The sequence below is a fragment of the Malaclemys terrapin genome, chromosome 8 (genome assembly GCF_027887155.1).
Source record: "Malaclemys terrapin pileata isolate rMalTer1 chromosome 8, rMalTer1.hap1, whole genome shotgun sequence".
Classification (NCBI taxonomy): Eukaryota; Metazoa; Chordata; order Testudines; family Emydidae; genus Malaclemys; species Malaclemys terrapin.
The window spans coordinates 71888669-71910242 of record NC_071512.1 but is presented as its reverse complement, the minus strand read 5'-3'; the positions used below and the strand labels follow the sequence as shown (position 1 = coordinate 71910242).

Below are 21574 nucleotides of genomic sequence, written 5' to 3'. Positions count from 1 at the left end.
TGTAGACATAGCGTTAGTCTGGTTTGATCTACGTTCTCTAAACTTTTCTTGGGTTTGATCCTAATCTTTTGTTCCAGCTGCTTGTGTAGCTCCTGTTGGGATTCCCTCTGAGACCTCCTTCCACTTGGCTTCCCAAGAATTCAGTTAGACTCCAGACTTTGTCACTCAGGTATCTTTGTTTGTCATACAGCATCTCTAAAGCTGAGCTGTTCAAGCTCAAACGTGGGGAGGGGTGTGTGCGGATGCAGGGTACATCACAGCTCCAAAGTTACACAGAAACTCTCTTCCTTTATATACACTACACATCTCATTGCATTTACTATACAGAGCATCAGAGCTTTTTGGATTGGCTTGGTTCCTTTGCAGGAACCAATTCCTGTGCAGCAGACACTGTCCATGCATTGTCCACGCTCAACCTCCTATTTACCTCATCTCTACATTCATCTCTACATCTCGTTCATTGTAATCTTGTTCCTAGTAAATGGTTCTCCCTCTTATCTTAGATGGTCCAGACATTCTGCTTTTTAGCCTAATGATCTGGTTACCTCTCAAATTCTATCTTCCAAGAAATGAGGCCCAGGCCAGGCCTCAGCTACAGCTCCTGCACCACAAAGTAAGTGAAAAGCCACCTTAATCTAGCTCAATGGGATTTCCTCAGATTTAGAAGAATCCCAGAGTAACATAAGCCATCAGAGCTGGCATAGGGGTCACACCATGTGCTTAGCTGGGGAAAACAAAGGTGGTTGGAGCATTGCTGCTCTCCACTGATCCCTGGCTGGTGGAATGTGGCAAGGGAGGGTCTTGTCTGTCTGTCTGGAAGAAAAGGGGTATTTCTTCTTTAAGGGCTCCCCTACAATGTGGGTAGTAGGAAAGAGGGGGAAATGTACAATGATGAACAGGAAGGGCAGCAAGTAGTTGGGGCAAGGTTGGGGCAGGTCACTGCCCTTCCTACTGATCAGAAGAGTGGGAGGGTATTTATACCCCATGCAGCCCTGGAGAAGCCATCTTTTCCTGGGTTGGAATGGCAGCACCCATCCAGCCACCCATGAAAAGTGCAAAAGGATGGGGTTTCCTCATGACCTGTTGTGGGTATTACACTAGGCACCCTCTTCCTTGGAGGCTGGGAAGGAATTTTTCCCTCACTGCCAGAATGGCCGATTTGGAGTGGTTTTTTTTCACTTTCCATACAGCAGGTCTGGGACCAGTGGGGCAGAGCAGGTGGGGTTAGTATGTAAAACTCATGGCAGACGTCCAGGGCAGGTACTTGGTAGGGAGGAGATATGGTTAATGGATAAATTAGATTTTCTAATTTATCCATTAACCATATCTCCTCCCTACCAAGTACCTGCCCTGTAACCACATCTCCTCCCTACCAAGTACTTGCCCTGGACGTCTGCCATGAGTTTTACATACTAACCCCACCTGCTCTGCCCCACTGGTCCCAGACCTGCTGTATGGAAAGTGAAAAAAAACCACTCCACCTCGGCCATTCTTCTTTAAGGGCCATTAGAAAATGATTTGAAGAAAAGCATCTCTTAAGGGAGCTAAGGAAAGCAGGGTTTGAAGGTCCTCTATCCTGTACAGTGGCATGCTGACCCTCCTCTTTTTTCTAGTCCCCCTTTAAGAAAGCTGAGGATGGGGGGTTGGGACCTCTACAGCTGGTACAGAGAGGAACTGACCCCTCTCCTTTTATAGTCCCAATTCATCTCAACGGAGTGGAGGGTGGCTGAGTCCCAGCAGTGAGACAGCAGGTTGGGGTTTATGTAGAAATGATTAAGGAAATGAGGATGACATGCACTGCACTATTTATTGCTGGCTAATCCAAGATATTTTAAATGAATACAATTATGATCTAATTAAACCACGTCCATTGCCTTCTATCCTTCTTCTGACATGGCCAGACAATGGCTTATTGGTGACTATTAAGCAGCATGGGGGGCTGAAGTGGATTAAGAAATGATGGCATAAGGTTCTGTCTATAACTTTCATGTCAACTTCTAAGCCCATCCTGAACACAAGATCATGCTATAATTTTACAGAATTTGGTCACATGATATGGCATGGGCCCTGAGTTACATACACAAGCCAAGCTCCCACTGAAGTCCATGGGAGTTTTGCCTGAGTCAGGCCTGCAGGATCTGGCTCCATATTGGCACTAAAGCGAGCTAATACTGCAAAAACGTCTATGAGATAGTAAAGTACTGAACAATTTGTGCTGGAAAATATGTTTTTAGCTCAATATTTGGTGTTGCTATCTGCCTTTAATGCTCTTTGTGGTCTCAGAGGCTATGCATCACCATTTGTTCTACAGTAAACAGAACTTGGTTACAATGGCTCAGGGATGTCATAGCTGCAGTTTTTCCTCATTTTCTTATGCAATAGAAATCAGCTTTTACAAATTAAATTTACATGCAGCTGTGAATAAATCTGAGGTGTAAGACTCTTTAGTTGTTTGGCAGAAAAACCACTGAACAAGCTGTTGGTGTGATTCAAGGGAATGAGCTTCAAAATCCTCCTATGATGGTGATGTGGGCACCAAATTGAATTCTGGTGCTTCTAGCTAGCTTGAACTGGAATTTGTAGCTACTTTTATGATGGCCAGTCTGTTTTGATACCGACATATAAACTATGGGACTCAGTTCTCTTAAAGGAATAAATCTGGGAGGAAGAAACAAGAGAGAAAATGCAGCATTAAGCTGCTAGATCAATGACGGATCAGCAGAGCTGTGTTGTAAAGAAACCAGATGAAGTGTGATTAGTGGTGGAAAACTGGGAAGGGGAAATAGAGAAATAACATTGATAGATAGTCATTGAATGCTGTATTATTTATTATTTTAAAGAGGGAAAGGAGCAGATTACTAAGGAAGTCTTAGTAGACAAAAAGAAGGAATACATTTGGGAGACTTACCTTCTCTAGCAGTTGTCTAAGTTGCCTACTTTTGGCATCTCTGGAACATAAATTTTGTTCTGGTGCAACTACAGTACAAATGCATCGGCCATCTGGGTCTTGGGCTGAACTATACACTTGCCATCCTTCTTTGGGGCTAATTTGAGTCTATAGTAATAAAACAATAAGCAAAGGCAAAGAGAGTGAAATAGCTGATATTCATGAATGACTTTTGGGTTTTTCAAATTCTTTAAAACAAAATATCTATCTCTATATAGATACACACACAAAGGAATGAAACCTAAGAAAATATGCTTGCTCAGTTACATACCATATGTGTTCACAATGATGTTCCTTTTAGTTATCTTTTATTATCCCCTTAATGGATGATTGGTAATTTTGCATTTTTCCAAAGTTTTCCATTATACCTGACTCCTTGTTAATAGTTATTTAGAAATGTTTCACAGCCCTGCTTAATTGCAGTCATCATATTCAGTCTGGATGAGAACAGTTTTGTACTTATGATTCAACAAAAGTGCATTGATTTCATTCCTTGTGGATAGGTGTTATAGTTTCCACAAACAAACAAAAATTTTGTCCTTTCTTACTGGATGACTTTTACTTTAGATTAAGGGAAACAACAAGATAGAAAGGAACAAATATAAAGTCCCCATGAGAAAGCACAGTAACAGTATTCATGCTGACCAACTCTCAGGCCTAAAAACAAGTTAGAGGGGGCCCACTTTACTTTTAAAGGTGTAGTACACCAAAGACAGCCTTGCAGTTACATAGCTATAAACACCAACAGCAATAGAGAAGCCTTGGGGAAGTACAGCAAAGAATCTGTTTAGTTTAGATGAGAGGGAACAAAGTTAGTCATTAACACTGTAATGTATGCTGGAAATTCCTAGCACATTCTGCTTTCAGCAGTCATGGTAACACTGAAAAATTCTTCTAGTCTTTTATGTTTTTTTTTTTTTTTTTTTGCAGTGGTGATCAACATCCCAAAGCTCTATCTGCCTATTTCCCTAAATATTATATGATAGATTGAAAGAGTTGGTTGACATGCATTTAATAAGATGTATAGAAATTACAGAAATCAAGATGAAGGAAGGAAATAAAAAAACTTGACGATGGAGGAATTTCAGATGATATAATTAAATCTGTTAATAGAAGTAATGTTCTTGAGTATTGGATTTAGAGATCACTAGTCAAGATAAAATTATGCTTTCTTCTTTTTATATCTAACAAATACAGTATTGGCTACTTGATTTCAAAGCTCAGATGCTAATGGCTGCCACCAGAATAATTTCATTTTGGCACAGTGTATGTGAGTCACCAGTTATATTATAAAAACGTAGTTAACATCAATGCAAACAGTAATTATTAAAACTGGCAAGCATTAATATTGATGCTTACTGGACTAAGTAAAGTCAGCTATTGCATAGTTCATCACTATAGGGCAGATACAATATCTCTCTAGAATGAGTTTAGAATAAAAGGTGAAAGAGTATTCCCTTGGTGATTCTTCTCTGCATTTCATCTTAATGCAAGAAAAGAGAACCACCTCTTTTCTTCCAAGGGATTTCTGCTGGGGTCACTGAAGAAAGCAGTGACCTCTCCTTCTGTAGAGTTAATTGAAAGATCAAAACTGTAATATTCCCCTGTTTTGCTAGGAAAATAAAAGCCTGTAATTTAAAGAGATTGTAAATGGAGGACAGTTGAACTTGCTTTAGGGTTTGCTAGAAAGACTTATCTAAGGTTCATTGCTAAATCATGTCAGTTTTATGATGTTCTTCTAACCTTTATTTTTTTAGGGCACAAGGAATCTAGTTTAACAGAGATGGTGAACAATAAAATCTAAACAAAATTACAGCTGCAGGGACAATTTAAATTGGTTTTGAATAGCAAGTAATATTGTAAGCTTGAACAATTCAGGCTTGTCAAAGCAGTTAACCCTTACAATGTTAGCTAATTTTAGGTTGGTGGCTTCTATGATTTTCCATAGTCTTCATACCCAGATACTGATGTCATATAACAGTACTGAAACCATAAGTTTATGTCAAAGTTTAGGAATATCTGCAGAATCCAATGTTAGCTCCTATCCCTTCTGAGGCACAGGAATACTTACTCCTAATGTACAGATACACTGCAATCTTTGGGCTTTATTGTGAGCTGATACTGGTATAACTCAGGAGTTACTCCATTCATGTTAATAAAGTTTCACCATTGTAAAATGGATGAGACACCAGAATCAGGCCCAGTCTATAGTAAAAAGGATGTAATCCAGGTGGTATTGTCCAAACAGTCCTTTATATGTTGTGTTGAAACCACACATTTCAGTCTCATTTCCTGACAAAAAACATGTTTACCCAAGCACAAATTTTCTTACAATGTGGTGTTAGATGAAGAGACACTTGTACAATCATAAAATCATTTGCCATTCTATTTTTTTTAAATGAGCTGTTCTACGCTTGTGATGTATACTTATGTGACATTATTGATATAATCTGGGACCATATAGATCATTGTTGCAACCAAGGTCCTGTAGTGGCACCCAAATCTTGTATAAAGGGGTCAAATGGGGTGTCTAAGACAAGGTTATGGTTTACTGGTTATGATTATGCTGTCTATATGTGTGTATTAGTTTTGTAGTTGAAGTTATGACTATTGGCTCTATACTGTCTGTATTGCAAATTTATGCTATGCTTCTGGGTGACATCCCAGACAAGCTGGTGTTAGCTCTGCCTAGCCTGCTTGATGGCCCATTAAGGACCATCAGCTATACAATGGACCCATTGAGAGAAGGCAAATATGCCTTGAGACTCAGCAAAGTATGCAGGAACTGGCCCATGTGACTCCAGACTCCATTTTGCTGTAATTTTCTACAGTAAGAACAAAGAGGTGTTCTTATACCTGGAAAAGACTATATAAGGCTGATGCCTCATCTCCATTTTGTCTTCAATCCTGCTTCTTACCTCTGGAGGGACTTTGCTACAACTGAAGCTCTGAACAAAGGACTGATGACCCATCCCAGCTGGGGATGTTCCAGAGATTTGATTTGAACCTGCAGTTCATTCTATCACTGCTACAAGCCTGAACCAAGAACTTGTCATTACTGTATGTAATTGATTCCATTTAACCAATTCTAACTCTCATCTATATCTTTTTCCTTTTATGAATAAACCTTTAGATTTTAGATTCTAAAGGATTGGCAACAGCGTGATTTGTGGGTAAGATCTGATTTGTATATTGACCTGAATCTGGGGCTTGGTCCTATGGGATCAGGAGAACCTTTTTTCTTTTCCTGAGGTATTGGTTTTCATAACCATTCGTCCCCATAACTAGTGGCACTGGTGGTGATACTGGGAAACTGGAGTGTCTAAGGGAATTGCTTGTGAGACTTGTGGTTAGCCAGTGGGGTGAGACCGAAGTCCTCGTAGTCTGGCTGGTTTGGTTTGCCTTAGAGGTGGAAAAACCCCAGCCTTGGGCTGTGACTGCCCTATTTTTAGCAATTTGTCCTGAACTGGCGCTCTCAGTTGGGTCCCGCCCGAACCCCGCATCGTCACAACTTATCACAATGAGAAACCCTCAGGCACATACTAGAAGTGCATTGTGATTGATTATCTATGCTTAAATGAATGATGATATATTACTCTAAATTTAGGTTCCATTGCTTTACTGTATTCTGTTTTCATTCAGTAGGAAAGAAGTTGCTGTCCTGAGAGGGTATGGATGGAGATTATCTATCTATCTATGTGTGTGACTGTGAGTGTGATTTTTACACACACCTGCACTTTTATTTTATTATTTTTTTGGTCTTTCCCATTTAATCCCACCCTCAAGCAGAAGTTTCTCTGCTTCCCAGGGAAGGAGCTAGAAGGCATCAAAATCTTATGAAAGCTGCTGAATCCAAACCCCAAATGTAGGCTTACTGCTGACAGGTCTTAGTAAGTGGACAAGAAAAGAAATAACCAAGTTCCAAAAGAGGAGAAACAAAAATATTCATGTTAGTTCTTAACAATCTTATAGAAAGAGAAAGGAGCCCCTGCAAAAGCTAATATTTCATGTTATCTTAGAATAAAGGCAGCTGTGCTATAGAATTCCAGTACTCAGCTCCAAAAGGTTTCTTTTTCTTACACTACCAGATATTTCAATAAGAATATTATAGTTGTGTTCATTGTCATCACTGTCTGGGCAAATGCATTTCATAACAATACATATAATTCCTATGACTAGTTGTGTATAAACACTATCAGCCAAATTTTCTTCTGGTATAACTCCACTGACTTCAACAGTTATTCTGGCAGAAAATTTGGTCCTATCTTTCCCCCTTTTTCAGCTTATGTGAAAAGAAGTAGTTAAATATAAAGGAGATGAGGAGTTTTTTTCCTTTCTCTCTGGTACAAAATGTACAATTTTTCAAATTTTGTGTGGCCTGGGGAAACATATTTAGAAAGTTTTATACATAGCAAGATTCAATTTGAACTGCAGATTGCTCATGAATGTATGTTGGTGGATTTCTGAGGATATGTTGGCAATATATGCCCAGGTGTCAAGGATTAGTACTCAATTCACAGCATATAGGGCCTTATCTCAGAATGCTGCATTTTAGAAATTGCATGCCATAGAAATAAGAAGACTCTATAACAAGATGGATAAAGCAGAAGAAATTCTCTTGACTATGATACTCTACAGAATATGATCATTTCCCACCATACGAATGTTACAAGGCTGTTCTGCTTTGGATATAAGGCTTTTATCCGTGTGCCAGCTTCACTGACACTTCTATTACCTCACAGTTCACTAAGGCATGAAACAAGTATGGTTGCTCCATCTTAATGAGAGCAAGCAGCGTAATAACAAAGCCTACATGCTATGATCCAGAGCCTCAGTGGGTTTAAATGAGCAGATCTTTACTTGAAGTCAAGGAATATGTCAATTTACACTAGTTCAGGATCTATCTGCAAATTATATATATAATTATATATATATATGTGTGTGTGTGTGTCCGTCCCAGCTAGTCAAGCACAAATGTGTATTTGGATTAAGGGACCCATCTGACTTGTGGGTGTCAGTAGGATTTAGAGACATGCCCCATATAGTTCAGTGTGAAAATTAGTTATATTTTAAGAAAAATTCAGGATTTCCCCATTCCCCCTTAACATGGTGTTGTACTAAAATAAAAACTCATTTCTTTAGGATAACAATACAATGAATTAAAAAGTAACAATATTAAAAACTTTGTATGCAATATTTTTTTCCTATCCACATACAATCAGATAATTAAATATCAATCAGTTAATTAATCACTTTTAGCTACAACTGAAATTCAGTCCTGAGAATAGTAAGCTGTTCTCCTCTGATTTCATTTACACTGAAATTACACAGATAGGCTTTCTCAAATATTTGGTAGAATACATTTTGTTCCAACTCCATTTGCTCTTCTACAAATGCTACTGTAAAGGTCCTTGAGTTCACCTGTCCGATTGAAATATGAATCTAATTTTTAGATTACACATAGAAGTTCAGAGAAAGAGTTAATAACACTTTTTTTCTTTAGTTCTACATAAACAGAGACTGCGGTATGTTGTGTTAAAATTTACTGACATCTGAACATCAGATACAAGTACTGGAAGATTTTAACTAATCTAACTAATAATTCATCATCTCCATTATTTCCTAATCAGCCTGCATAAAAGTCCTGTGGCCAAACTGAAAAGTACCTATTTTCGTTTCTTGTTAAAAGACATTCCTTTGCTTGACTGCTCTGCAAATTAAGAAAAGAAACTCTGTGGCAATGCTAGAGTAAGATAGACTGTAGGTTTCTTTTCAGTTATTCTAATACAACAGTATACATTTTCTGGAACAATAAATATGGAAACAAATCTATGCTAAAGAAACATTAGCATATTTTAAACATTTCATACTCAAAAAATGAAGCCATTTGTTCTTAAATACTTAATGAGGCTATTTTTCAAAAAGTTTCCCTTGTATAGTAAGTCTGTAGCATCCACACAAATGCTGTGCAGTTTGACGTGTCCAGACAGAAGCATGCAGTAAGTTACAGCATAAAGATTAATAGCTTTAAAAGAGATTTACAAAGAGGCAACTTAACCCGTAGCCTTGTGGTCCCTTAAAATATCAGTTCAGCATGAAGATGGCTTACAACACATCAGAGCTACTTACTAGAGTATCTGAAGTGGATAGTCTGGTGGTATTTAGTCCTACCAGAGATGGAAGAGTTTGGGACATCCAGTTAGAGATCATTGCCATGGTACTAAGAACAGCACCAAGCTTGAGCAGTGGAGGACTCATTGCTGTGGAGCTAATGAGTTTTCATAGTGACTGATTATCATCCTAGTGCCGGCTGGCAGTGAGAGGCGTGACTGCAGCACTCAACATCCACAGCATGAAAGGAGATCAACCTCCCTAGATTTAATCATCCATTAAAAACACACACAGCCTCCCCCAGCTTCTGTTCTTCTACTCTTACCAACAGATACTTCAACAGACTGTCTTATACTGACCACTAAGCCATATAGTACTTTGTATCTACATTCATCTCGGTTAATGGTGGGAAGGATTATTAGAAAGGCCAGGAAAACACAAAGGCTGTCGTTCTCAGAAATTGTTTCCTAAAATTGCTATTTACTGATTTTGAAGTAGTGACTTAAATTATCAATATCAATAACTCCACAGTTTGTAAAGCTTGTTATTACATGTTCACAAGCAGTACAGAAGTAGAGTGACTGAAGAACAGATAGCTATGCTACTTTTGGGAAGAGGAACAGAAAATAAATGATGTATGGTTCAAGTAGGGGTAAGGGAGTTACCGATTCCTTAAATCTGCTTCAGGGTCTTCTGTTGTCTAATGTGATACAATGATTTCTAAATTCAGTGGCAGCTTGTACTGATTTGTAGGGAAGTCATAAAATAGAAATAGAACAAAAGCTTGTACCACAAATTGTGCAATATGGGTAATTGTTATGTGTATAGTATGTGCATTTTGAAGATATCTCTAAAGATGGTAGGTAGAGGAAGTTTTCTTAACAGTATTTACTTGAAAGAGTACTTGGTGAAAAGTTTATAGGAGACGGAATATTGTATTTGTTCCTAAGGTGAATGCTGGAGTTTGTTTCAAAATTTACTTCCTCAGAAATATATTTTTCTTAAACAATTTTGGCAGGTGATATGAAAAAATCCTCAAAGCAATTGAAAAGATACATATTTATATAGAAGAGTGGGAGCTCATGAATGCATTCACTGGAATTAAGCTTTCTAAACCTCCAGAAAAGCTTTTGAAATTCTCAGAGCTTGTGTTCCAAATTCATGCTAGACTTGTCTCTCCCAAATGCTCTTAAAATGATTTCAATCAACCTGTTACTTAACCAAGAAGTACAGAAAATCAATCATTGTCTTTTTAAAATCAAGATATATAGGAAAAACACATTGAGAGCTACTATATAATCTTATGAGGGACCTTGTGGCACAAAGGCTCAGCAGCAAATACAAGAAATACATGCATCTAAATATTAACGACTTTCATGGAATTGCACACTAAGCTAAAATGTTAAATTTCAAAATATTGAAAAACATGTTACTCTCTGAAGAGTGCATTTAGAGATCTGTGAGGTTTTAGTAAAGCAAGAAACACCTAAAGCAAAAATCCTTTTGAAAGATGCATGTCTAGCAAATCAACAACAATTAACAGATAGTTTAAAATGTGAGGCAGATTGTAGGTTTACTTATTTATGAGACACTTCAACACAAATGATAAAATATTGAATGTTGACAATTTTACCCTGTATTGTTTATTAGGCATGATAATAAAAGGTCTAAGTATGGAGAGTTTTTGGTGCCCCCCTTTTTCAAGTATTATAACTACAAAAAACATGACACCACTTATGGCTTTATGTATGGGTTTTAGGTGGAAGATCATAGTATTTTACACACATTAGATAGAGTGGGTAAAATCCTGGCCTCATTTAAGTCAATGGCAAAACTCCCATAAACTTCAATGAGGCAGGATTTCACCTGTCTGTTATCTAAGGATCTTAAACTGCTGTACAAACATTAATTATAATTCACAATGCTCTCTGAGGTAGGTAACTATTTTACAAATGGGGGAAACTGATATAAAGAAGGTAAGTGATTTGTCCAGGGTCACACAGTAAATCAGTGGCAGAGATGGGGGCACAACCAAGGACAACTGTCTTTTGCGCTACCTAACAAATAACCCTCTCTGCTCTGTTGTGTTTGACTTTTGCCATGTGAACTAGTCTGCCCTTAACAAAATTTTGTTGGCTCTCATGATTTTTTAGATACCTATTCTGACTATTCAAATGAAATGAGCCTGATTTTGATCTTAGTTACACTGGTTCCACACTAGTGTAACTCTAATAGCTTCACCTAATTTGCCCCAGAATTTATGAGTGCAGAATCAGCCCCAATGGGTCAGTTGTATTGTATATTGATTTGTTCTACATGGTTTCTGTTCCACAAATGCTTTGCCTTAGACTAAAACTAATGTTAATGGGTTGGATGCTCAAATGTGTCAAGTAAAGGAGGAGGCAAAGGTGGCTCTAGGTTACCTCTACTTCTTCCCGCATCTTGAGGGCAGCTGGAGATTGAGCCAGCCACCGGATACACACAGAGTAACCACAAGGCTGTTCTAACTTAAGCTTCCCTAGGGCTCAGGATTACCCCTCTGGTTCTAACATACCTCTGGAAGGCCTCCTTTGGCATCAAAGCTGGGGGCAAGGGTGTGCTGTAAAGGCCCTCTATACCCAGGGGTGATGGAAAAATGTTTACAGTGGGGGTGCTCAGAGCCATTGAACCAAACTGTTAAACGCTGTATATTATGGAAACCACTTCAAGCCAATGGGTTCGGTAGCACCCCCAGCACCTTTAGTTCCAGTGCCTATGACTATGCCACCTTTATGCCAGCCTGCAGTAGGGAGAGTGGGGATCCTCAGCTCCCTAATTAAGGCAGCTTTAAGTCCCATTGGTTTCAGTGGATTGGTTCCAAAGGGTACGTCTACACTTACCGGAGGGTCCGGCGGCAGGCAATCGATGTTCTGGGATTGATTTATCGCGTCTGGTTTAGACACGATAAATCGATCCTGGATTGAGCCTGGAAGTGCTCGCCGTCGACGCCGGTACTCCAGCTCGGTGAGAGGAGTACGCGGTATCGACGGGGGAACCTCCCTGCCACGTCTGGACCCGCGGTAAGTTCGGACTAAGGTACTTCGAATTCAGCTACGTTATTAACGTAGCTGAATTTGCGTACCTTAGTCCGAAGTGGGGGATTAGTGGGGACCAGGCCAGAGAGTCATAACCAAGGCCAAAGGCCTGACACTGATATGTCTATTATAGTTATATTTATAGAAGAATGTGTAAAGGAATGGATCTTTCAAGAACTTGTGGTCCTTTTTATACGACTACCATATCTAAAGGAATGGTCAACAAGTGGACTCAAGGTTTATTATACTGTTTATGCCACATTCTGCTAAGAAGAGGAAGTTTTCACCATCTGTAATACAAGCTTTGATTGGCTTCCCACAAACTGGATGGTTGTGCTGCCTTAACATATTAGCCCTATTGCCATTCCTTATATTGCACTGCTGATGTCCAAAGAGCTGCTGTTTCTTTTGCTCATGCTGATGCTACTGCACACTAATGTGGGACGAGATGCATACTCCTATCTTCACACAAAAAGAGATGATCAGCCAACTACAATTTCTCCCTCCACAACTGGAAAGAGCAGTAAACGCTACAATTTTCTACCTGGAGCCGTTTCTTGATGTGGACTTTTCCTCCATTTCCAACCCAACCTCAAACAAATAAACTACACAGAACCACTTCTTCTACTACTATATTTCTCCAAGACATATAGAGCTCATAAAGTATTTAAAATTACCTGTACTTGGCATATGAATGTAGGTGCCTGACGTCTGCACACTTATTTATCCAGAGGGCTTGTAAGATCACAAAGACACCATTCTCTTTACTCTTCCTTCCTCTTTCATAGATCCCCTATTACAGTGATCTTCCTTTCAACAGATTTGGGCTGAGAGTGTCCTCCATCTTCTGTAAGTATTCATCCCACCCTCCACCACAGGAGCTCTCTAGACATAGGTCCAAGACACTCCTTTCCTCAGGGCTGAGCATGCAAGCACCAATGTTTCCAGCCCCAGTTGCTCTGACTGAGAAGACTGACTTTGAATTCAGAACCCAAATGCATGCTCCTTGCATCTCTGGGAGTGCAAATATTTTTGCTAGGATTGGGAGCCAGTAAACTCTGATCCCAGCTCTGCCACTGACTCTCTTTTTGTCATGTAACCTCTCTTTTCCTGTCTGTAAAATGGGCTAATATTGTATCATGGATGCCATGAGAACCCATCAGTTAATGTTTGTAAAGTCTGTTGAAGGTGAGAAGAACTATATTTCAGTGCTTATTATTATTACTATGGCCATCTCCTTCCCCTTCCTAGTTTTAATATTCCCCTTTGAAAATATATAAGCTCCTTGTTTGGCAGGTTTCCAAAGACTGAGAGGTGGCACACACTAAATTACATTAGGCAAATTAATCCAATTTCTGAAGAGAATCTCCTGGGGATATCTGAGTGGTGTGAAACCGAATTAGGAAAATGTATTTCAGTTGTGAAAATTTGCTTGAGCTGAACTATTCTAAAAAGTCACAGTAAGTTATTTGGAAAGGACCGACTCACTCCTTACTCATCTGACATAGGATTTATTCTTAATCAAAATTCCACTTTGAGAGAAGGCAGAAAACTGGCAGCAGTAAAATGAGAAAAAATATCAAAGTGTAAAAATATAGAACATTTATATATCTTGCTTGTAGCTGAATCAAAATAAATATCTGAAAGCTATTGCTGCAGTATACAAAGTGAGTTTTAATAACTGCAAGAGCACTGACCCTCATCCACCATTTTTTACCTGTCAATGCGTCTGCTACTTTGCTCAGAGGTGCAGGTGGAAATTTCCCACAAACAGAACCTCACATTGCAATGCAAAAGGCCTACTTATGATCATGCAGATATTCAGACTTAAAACAAAAGAGCCATGTTATACTGTTGGATAAAACAATAAAATCCTAAGCCATTTGGGACATTATGCCAAGGACATCTTGGGGAGCCTTACAATAAAAAATACATTACATCCATAAAAAGAACAGAAGAATGTGAATTGGTCCTTTACTAAGTTAAGAAATACACTTTCAATATAAAGTCATTTCCTTTACTGAGGCCCACACATAGCTCACATTATGATGTACTAAAGAGAGAGAAACCTGACAGCAGATTTCTTGAGATAATTTGGCTGCTCCAGATGCCAAGACAATAGTGTGAAAAGGCTGTATCATCAGCTTACAAAAATGTTTAGAGTGCAACTAGAAGTTCTGATTCAGAGCCAAATGAAATGTGCATGTAAATTACTGGAGAGTGTGTGTTACAGGTTTCTTTAGCTCAAGCTGTAGGAACTTGTACTTTTTGCTCTGGAGGTTGCTGAATTATGCCCCGTGTATCAGCCATGGTCATCACATAACCACGCACACCTAGCATATAGTGCAGAACTCAATGCTCTAGAGGGCAGGTGGAAGTGGGGCCTGGGCAGAGATCCATTGTTACTAGGAGTGTATAAATGGCATTGCTGCTTCAAGCGTTGGGGTGCTGGAGCTTCTGGGAGTGACACTGCATGTTTGGGAGAAGAATTGTCTTCTGCTTTTTGTCTTCCTATCACATATCCCAGGTAACTGGGCTGAGCATGGTCTTCAGGATTAGGCCAAATTGCACAACAGTGCCAAGGTGTCATGTTTTGAATCCATCAAAGCAGTTGTGTAACATCAGCAGGAAGGGTAAAAGGGAAATGTAATCAAATCAACTTCCAATACAGTTATAGATCAGAGTCTGTTTCAGTCGTAAACTTAAATCCAAGCCAGGCTTTTTAGAGGGAAAAATGTATAATTTTACAATAACAGGAGCAACATATTATTCAACAAGAAAACCTCCAATAAACCCTTAAGATTTCCGGGAAAAAATCTGCTTCCAAAATATCTGTCCCATCAGGAAATAAATCAGGGCATTCCACATTGCTCAAACCATCCAACACTGAATGTCAGACATACCATGAGATACACATTCAAATTAGATAATTATCCAAGATATGCAGAGCGTAAGTCAGGCCAGAATTAGGCCCCTATGGTGTGTGTGGAAATAGAGAGAGACACACACACACACACGCACAGTAATGTTCTTTGTGTTATTGCTATCCAATGAAAACTGAATGTCATTAAAACTTAGAGAACATCTGCAGTAGTACTACCATTATTTCTAGACTAGACTGGAAAGAAAACTGAGCTTTTTTTTTTTAAAGAAAAACCTCATTTCCTGTCTACTAAACATGCATGTTTTTTCCCCTTTCCCCCCTGAAAAGGAATCTAATCATTTTTGGCATCCCCGTAAGCGCTTTAACTCAGTAATGTACTGTAATGTGGTAGTGAGTTCTACAGATCAGTTATGAGTTCTGGAAAGAAGCATTTACATTTATCAATTTTTAAATGTTAACTTTTCATTTTAATGGGTTTCCCTCTGTTTCTGTGTTATGAGAAGGAGTAAATATAAGCACCTGATTTAGTATCTCTACTCTCTACATATTATTAATGTGATACATCATATTTCTCTCCTTTCTAAAACATATAGTCCTAATCTTTTAAAATCTTTCCTCTTGCCAATCATCCCATCACTTTTGTTGCCCTTTTCTGGAACTTTTTTATTTGTGCGGATCTTGATTGAGGTGTGGTGACTAATGTTCCACATGCTATTCAAGATGAGGGTATACCATTGATTAATACCACTCAATGGAATTGTTATTATTTTCTATTCCTTTCTTAATGCAGCCTTGCATCCTGTCTGTTCTTGACCACTCCTGATTACTGATGTTTTAAATCCAGAATGATGCCAGCCATAAATCTTTTTGCTGAATAGTTACACTTAGTTTACAATCGATCAATATGCACGAGTAATTCTGATTGTTGCTTCCAATATGCATTATCTTTCATTTGAACTGGATGGCCTAATTTTCTAGTTTTATTAGGTTCTTCTGAAGTTCCTCAGCATCCTTTTTAGACCTGACTAACTCAAACAATTTTCTGTCATCCCCCAATTTTGTCACTTCACTGTTCACCACCTCTTCCAGAAGTTAAATACATGCATTAAATACCACCAGTCCTAGTACAATTCCTTTGGGGGAAACCACTGCTAAGCTTCTTCCATGCTGAAAATCAGTTACTTATTCCTTTGTTTTCTCCTCATAATCAGTTTCTGATCCACAGCAGAACATTACATGCCCCCTTCTGACTTCTTAGTTCCTTAATTGTCTCTTGTGATGGACTCATCAAAGGCTTTTCAAAAAGCACAAATGAATTACAATACTGGTTGTCCTTTATCCATTATATATTAACATTTTCAAAGAATAGTAATTAAAGGAGAGGCATGATTATCCTTTACAGCGGCCATGCTGGTTTATCTTTATCACAGCATACTCATCTAGGTGTTTTATAACTTTATATTTAATTATTTTTTCAATTAATTTAGCTGGTACTGAAGCAAAACTCACTGATCTGTAATTAGCCCCAAGACCTATTTTTAAAGCTAGGTACAACTCAGGGTGCCATCCAGTATTCCGGATGAGCATATAATGATTCTGAGCTCCATGTGGGTGCACCCACACAGAGCTCTATTGACTTCTATGATGCTTGACTTGGTGCCAAAATCTGCCCATGCAGAGCCCATTATCTGATCTGGGCTTTAGTCTCTGACAGTGGCTTGGAAACAGTACTGTGGGGGTAAGTATATCCCAGTCATCCCTTGTGGGGTGTGATCCAAAGAATTTGTGCAGCCTTTATGTAATGCTGTATGTGTCTGTAATTCTGAAAGTCTGCTTTCTCTCCATTATTTCAAACCATGACAAACATCTGATTTTCAATCCATATTAAGTTTACTGGTTGGATTAGATACATTTGAAAAAATCATATTCTTTGATTTACAATAGCTGAAAATTTCAGACATTGTCTTTACTGAATTGCCTTTGAACGAAATCCCATTTCAAACTGCTTTTCTCACTGTCTTTGTAAAATCTTAGTGGGTGACTAAATTGCGTCTTTATGTAATTTAGGCAATTGCATTTCAAAGTCTTGGGTTGAAAGTCCTTCTTGAAATATCACCCCCAGGAAAAATGTTTCTGGAATTTCAAGAATTTCAGTGTATCAGTAATGGGGAAACGGATATATCATTGGTTTTATATTTCTAGTATAACTAGGAAAACTACTTATTCAGGCATTTAAATAAAGAACATATTTCATTCTGCAAACATTATATTCAATTTTCTCTTCATTGTAACTGTGCTAGAAAATTATCTGGGTTACATAAATTTCAGGCATATTTTATTTAAATAATTAAATGAACAAATTACAACTTTTTCCTTCCATTCTAATAAAAAGTTCTTATGAAATATTTTTTACTTACACCATACTGTATGTATCTAATGTCCTTCATTTTTATGCATTCATTTGTGAAGTATGTAATTCAAAATCACGCTGCCACAGAGCACTTCAATGAGGAAAATGTGTGCATCTGAAAACAGAATTTGGCTCCATCAATGGAGCTGTACACAGGAAATGTGATTTGTTTGTGTTTTCCTTAGAACTAGACAAAATATTTTCATAAATACTTGAAGGAATAAATCATTTAAATCACTTTGCCTTTTTTAGCACCTCTCTAATTTACAGAACGGGAATGATCACGGAAATGAGAATTTTAAGCAAATATTAGCGGGACACAAATGTTTGAAATAATAAATATGAGCATTTGCACTTGCATTTGCAGGAGAAATCTGATTCAAATAGTTATTCTCATCCAGTTCGAGAGCAGAAACAAGACCATGTGATCTATGTTTCCAATCAAATCTAACACAGCTCAATTTCAGATGTCAGTGAAGGGCCTCCAGATTTACAGACGAGTCACTGGCCAATATAACCATTCAAATCAACACCTTCCACAAGGTCATTCCAAGGTCAATTTACATTTCATGAGTGTCCTTGAATGAAATTTCACTTTTATACATCGAGGAATAAGGCCATGTTATTTTTCTAACTTTCTGTATTTAAGTGCCCTTTTATGGTGATGGTAGATCCATGCATGATTTGTTGGCAGGAGCTGGTGAATAAAATTGACCATGGCAATCCTTATTTATAGTGGGGAAAGGATCCTTTTTTGAGTTGAACTTCGAAAGTGCTGGTATCTGAAAAGTAGCGGGTAGACTTTTCTCAGGTCACAGTCCTGTAAAGTTTACATAGCTCTTTCCCTACTAACAGGTGTTGCTTTTGTTACCTCAGTGATTGGATCTTTTTAACGCGACACCTAAAAGCAAGTAAGATTTTTTTTCTTCTCTTTAAAAAAAAGCAGCCTGAAAGAACACAGCTCTGGGTAAAGACTTTACGTTCTACCGCTGTCCCTTGTCCTTACTGTAACACATACACCTCTTAATACTTGTCTTTGGGTTTTTAGTGTCTGGATTTCCGTCTGGACCTTTGGCTTTAATGTTCTCCCCAGGTTTCCCAGATTCCTGGAACATATGCTGTTACCTGTGCCTACAGAGAGAAGTTTCTCCTTAGTATATTTTTAATGAACAATAATAAGTTTCCTCTTTTTGGACCACTAGATCTCTACTTATTCTTAAACTTATGTCTGGCTATTTTCACCCCTGCTGGGGCTACTGAAACTGGTTGAGCCAAACTTCCAAAAACGTGGCCACTGTTTATGTGCATGCAGCTGTGTATGAACTCCTTTTGCTATCTAACACTTGTAGGTTCAATGGGTAGAATTTACGCAAGCAGAGCACCTTGAATTCACAGAAAAGCAGTGAAAGAGTAGTGCAAGTTGAGCATAATCAAGCTTTGTGTTTCAAAATGTGTTTATCATTTATTTTGCTAATAGACAAATGTCTCCATGCATGCAAATGGAGGCCAGGTCGAAGTTTCATTGAAAATTTGGACCATTGTGCTGCATCCTAAGTTTTCTGTCCCTCTACCAGGTCCATATCACTCAATAAGAGAAGGCAAGACCTAAATATAAGAAAGGGGTGATTTTAAATGAGAGGCTGACTAGACCCTCATCTAATACCATCTGAAAAGACAGTCAATACCCAAAGATATAAAAAGTAGGGATCTTTATTCCTCTCAAATAAACAGAATTTCCTGTTCTAAAAATCCCACAAAACGTGTATTTTAAACCTTGCCCCCAACAATTATTTGCTTGCAACCACAGTATCCTGAAATAATGTAATTGAAAATTCTGTGAGAGGAGCAACCCAGTATTTTGAAAATCCTCATGAGGCAAAGAAATTATATTTTCTTCTTTTTGCCCCTCTTATTAACTGGCGTAAACTCACAATAAACAGTTTCTATGCTTACCAGATGCTTCAGCTTTGCTGCAGCATTTGACCAACCTAAAAAGACATTTATAGCTTTGTATATTTTGCCACCAAGAACATAGGCTCAAATGGACTTGACATTGCAGAAAGAATTTTTTTTTCACTGATTAGTCTAAAGATTTCAGACTTTTGGTTTTAGTGATACTATTAAGTTTTATGTTAGAAATACTAATATTCTGAAAGATTAACCCCATCCTGTTTAGGCAAAACTCTTGTTGCAATCAGTGGGTGTTTTGCCTCATACAGAATCATATCCCACTTGAAGTTTCCTAGTCTAGTAAACAAGGCTATTTGTTATTTCAGTTAACATTCCAAAGGAGAACCTTAAATAATATTTTGTCTATTATCAACATCTATCAGTTTTTACAGAACTCACATAGTTCCATCTGTCTACTGAAAATGCGACCAAATGAACTGAAATATATTTATCTGAAATATATTATTGCACAAATATCCATATTTAAGCACAGAATTAATACATCTCTTATTATTTGGAAAAATGTATAATGTCACTTTTCTTAGCTCTAAGTCAGGAGTGTCTTTAGGAAATGACTTGCTTCATAAAGCCATATATGGTTTATTAACTATGTATGGGATTAAAAATGTAATTTACTTTTTAAAATTTGGTTTACATTAAGTATAGGACATGGAAAATGAAAGCAAATTGACTAGAAATTGAATTACAGTACATTTAATTAAACTTAAAAGAATGTAAATAACAGTTATGATTTCATTCATATTAAAAATTCTGATTATATAAATATCTTGGCTCTAGTTCCTCAATACAGTACATCAGATTTATGTTGATATAACTCTTCTGAAGTCGTTGGAGTATAAAACTGGAGTAACAGTCTGGAGAATCAGTCCCCTTGTATGGAAGGAAAGAGTTCCATTAAATGAAGAAGAACCTTCTACACAGAGGATCCTCTGGATTCTCAAGTCAGCTGTCAGGGTCCCCTCAGCTTCTCCTGCTGGTAGGGAGAAACCCCACCTCCCACGAGAGAATTAACAGGAAACTTCATGAGTTAAAGCACATGTAAAATATCATACTTAATGTGCACTAACTATTACTCATGTTGAAGTGTTCTGTTAACTGTTAGAGCTTTCTTGGCTCTATCTTAATGTAAAAATAAACACCCAATCCTGCATGGAGATACGCAAGGCTATTACATGAAGCAAGTTACAGAGTAAAACTTGTTGCTATTCCATGTGGTAATATTGGCTCCTATTACTGCCCTTTTCTGTGCCACACCAAGCATGTGTTTTTTTCAAAGCAACTGAGATTTATTAGCACAACTTTGTATACTTTCAAATGAAATTTAAGAAGCTAACATTCCAATTTTATTTTCTCTTTTTACTTTTCAAGTGCCCCTTCCCCCCAAAAAAACCCCTCCAAAGTCCTCTTTCAGCTTCTGGTTAAATCTAATTCTATTATGAAGTATGGCTATAAAATGAAATCTTGGTGCTCCATGTTTTCCCTCAATGACATCCATGTTAAATTTGATCAATTTTAAAATTAAAAATATTTCCCAGCAGTCCAGACTACAGGCTCAATCTGGTATCTGAATATCGAACAGTTCTCTCTGTTTTGTATATTGCACATCACCAGTCATTGTTTCTGTCATGATTTCACATATAAAGAGCAAAACACGCATTTTCCATCAAAAATAGCTTATTTTTAGGTTAAGGAAAACAACAAGAAAGAACAAAGTGATCCCGATTCAAAGCCCACTGAAGTTAATGTTTGGCTCTGCTGAGAGGGCACAGTGTGTTTCATCTGTGACAGGGTGCAGCAACTCTAAGAACAAATGACCACCCGGTCTGAGAAGAGGCAGCTTTCTTAAGAAATGCAAAAGTGAGGTACACAGAAAACAGACATTAAATTGAGTTTCTGAGCACCACGGGAAGTAAAATATAGGAATCAAGATTTCCTGTATGACATGAGAGGACAATTTTGTCCTAATCAATCAGAGCTTGGCTGGAAGCTTTGTTAATGCATGAGGCTTCCTCTTTTATTCCTGTTTATTATTTGTATTCTGGTAGTGTCTACAATGTGCTAGATACTGTCCACACACAGAAGACAGAGCTTACAAATCTAAGTAAGATACAATAGGATAGGGAAAGGAATACCATAAGAATAACTATGTATTGTCTATACCTAACTGCATCTCAACC

The 21574-nt window shown here is 38.0% G+C and overlaps 1 protein-coding gene across 3 annotated transcripts in view; it reads right to left on the bottom strand.

Moving 5' to 3' along the window:
- The window catches only part of OLFM3 (olfactomedin 3), a 123941-nt gene that overhangs the window by 26164 nt on the left and 76203 nt on the right, over positions 1–21574 (bottom strand). For 2 of the 3 annotated variants that reach the window (XM_054036488.1, XM_054036490.1), the window contains exons 1-2: positions 9077–9205; positions 2909–3055 (exon numbers count right to left, since the gene is read on the bottom strand). In XM_054036488.1, the coding sequence (XP_053892463.1) occupies positions 2909–3055; positions 9077–9205 (276 nt within the window). Of the gene's footprint in view, positions 1–2908; positions 3056–9076; positions 9206–21574 lie in introns of those variants that run through there. The other variant, XM_054036489.1, reaches the window with a different exon arrangement.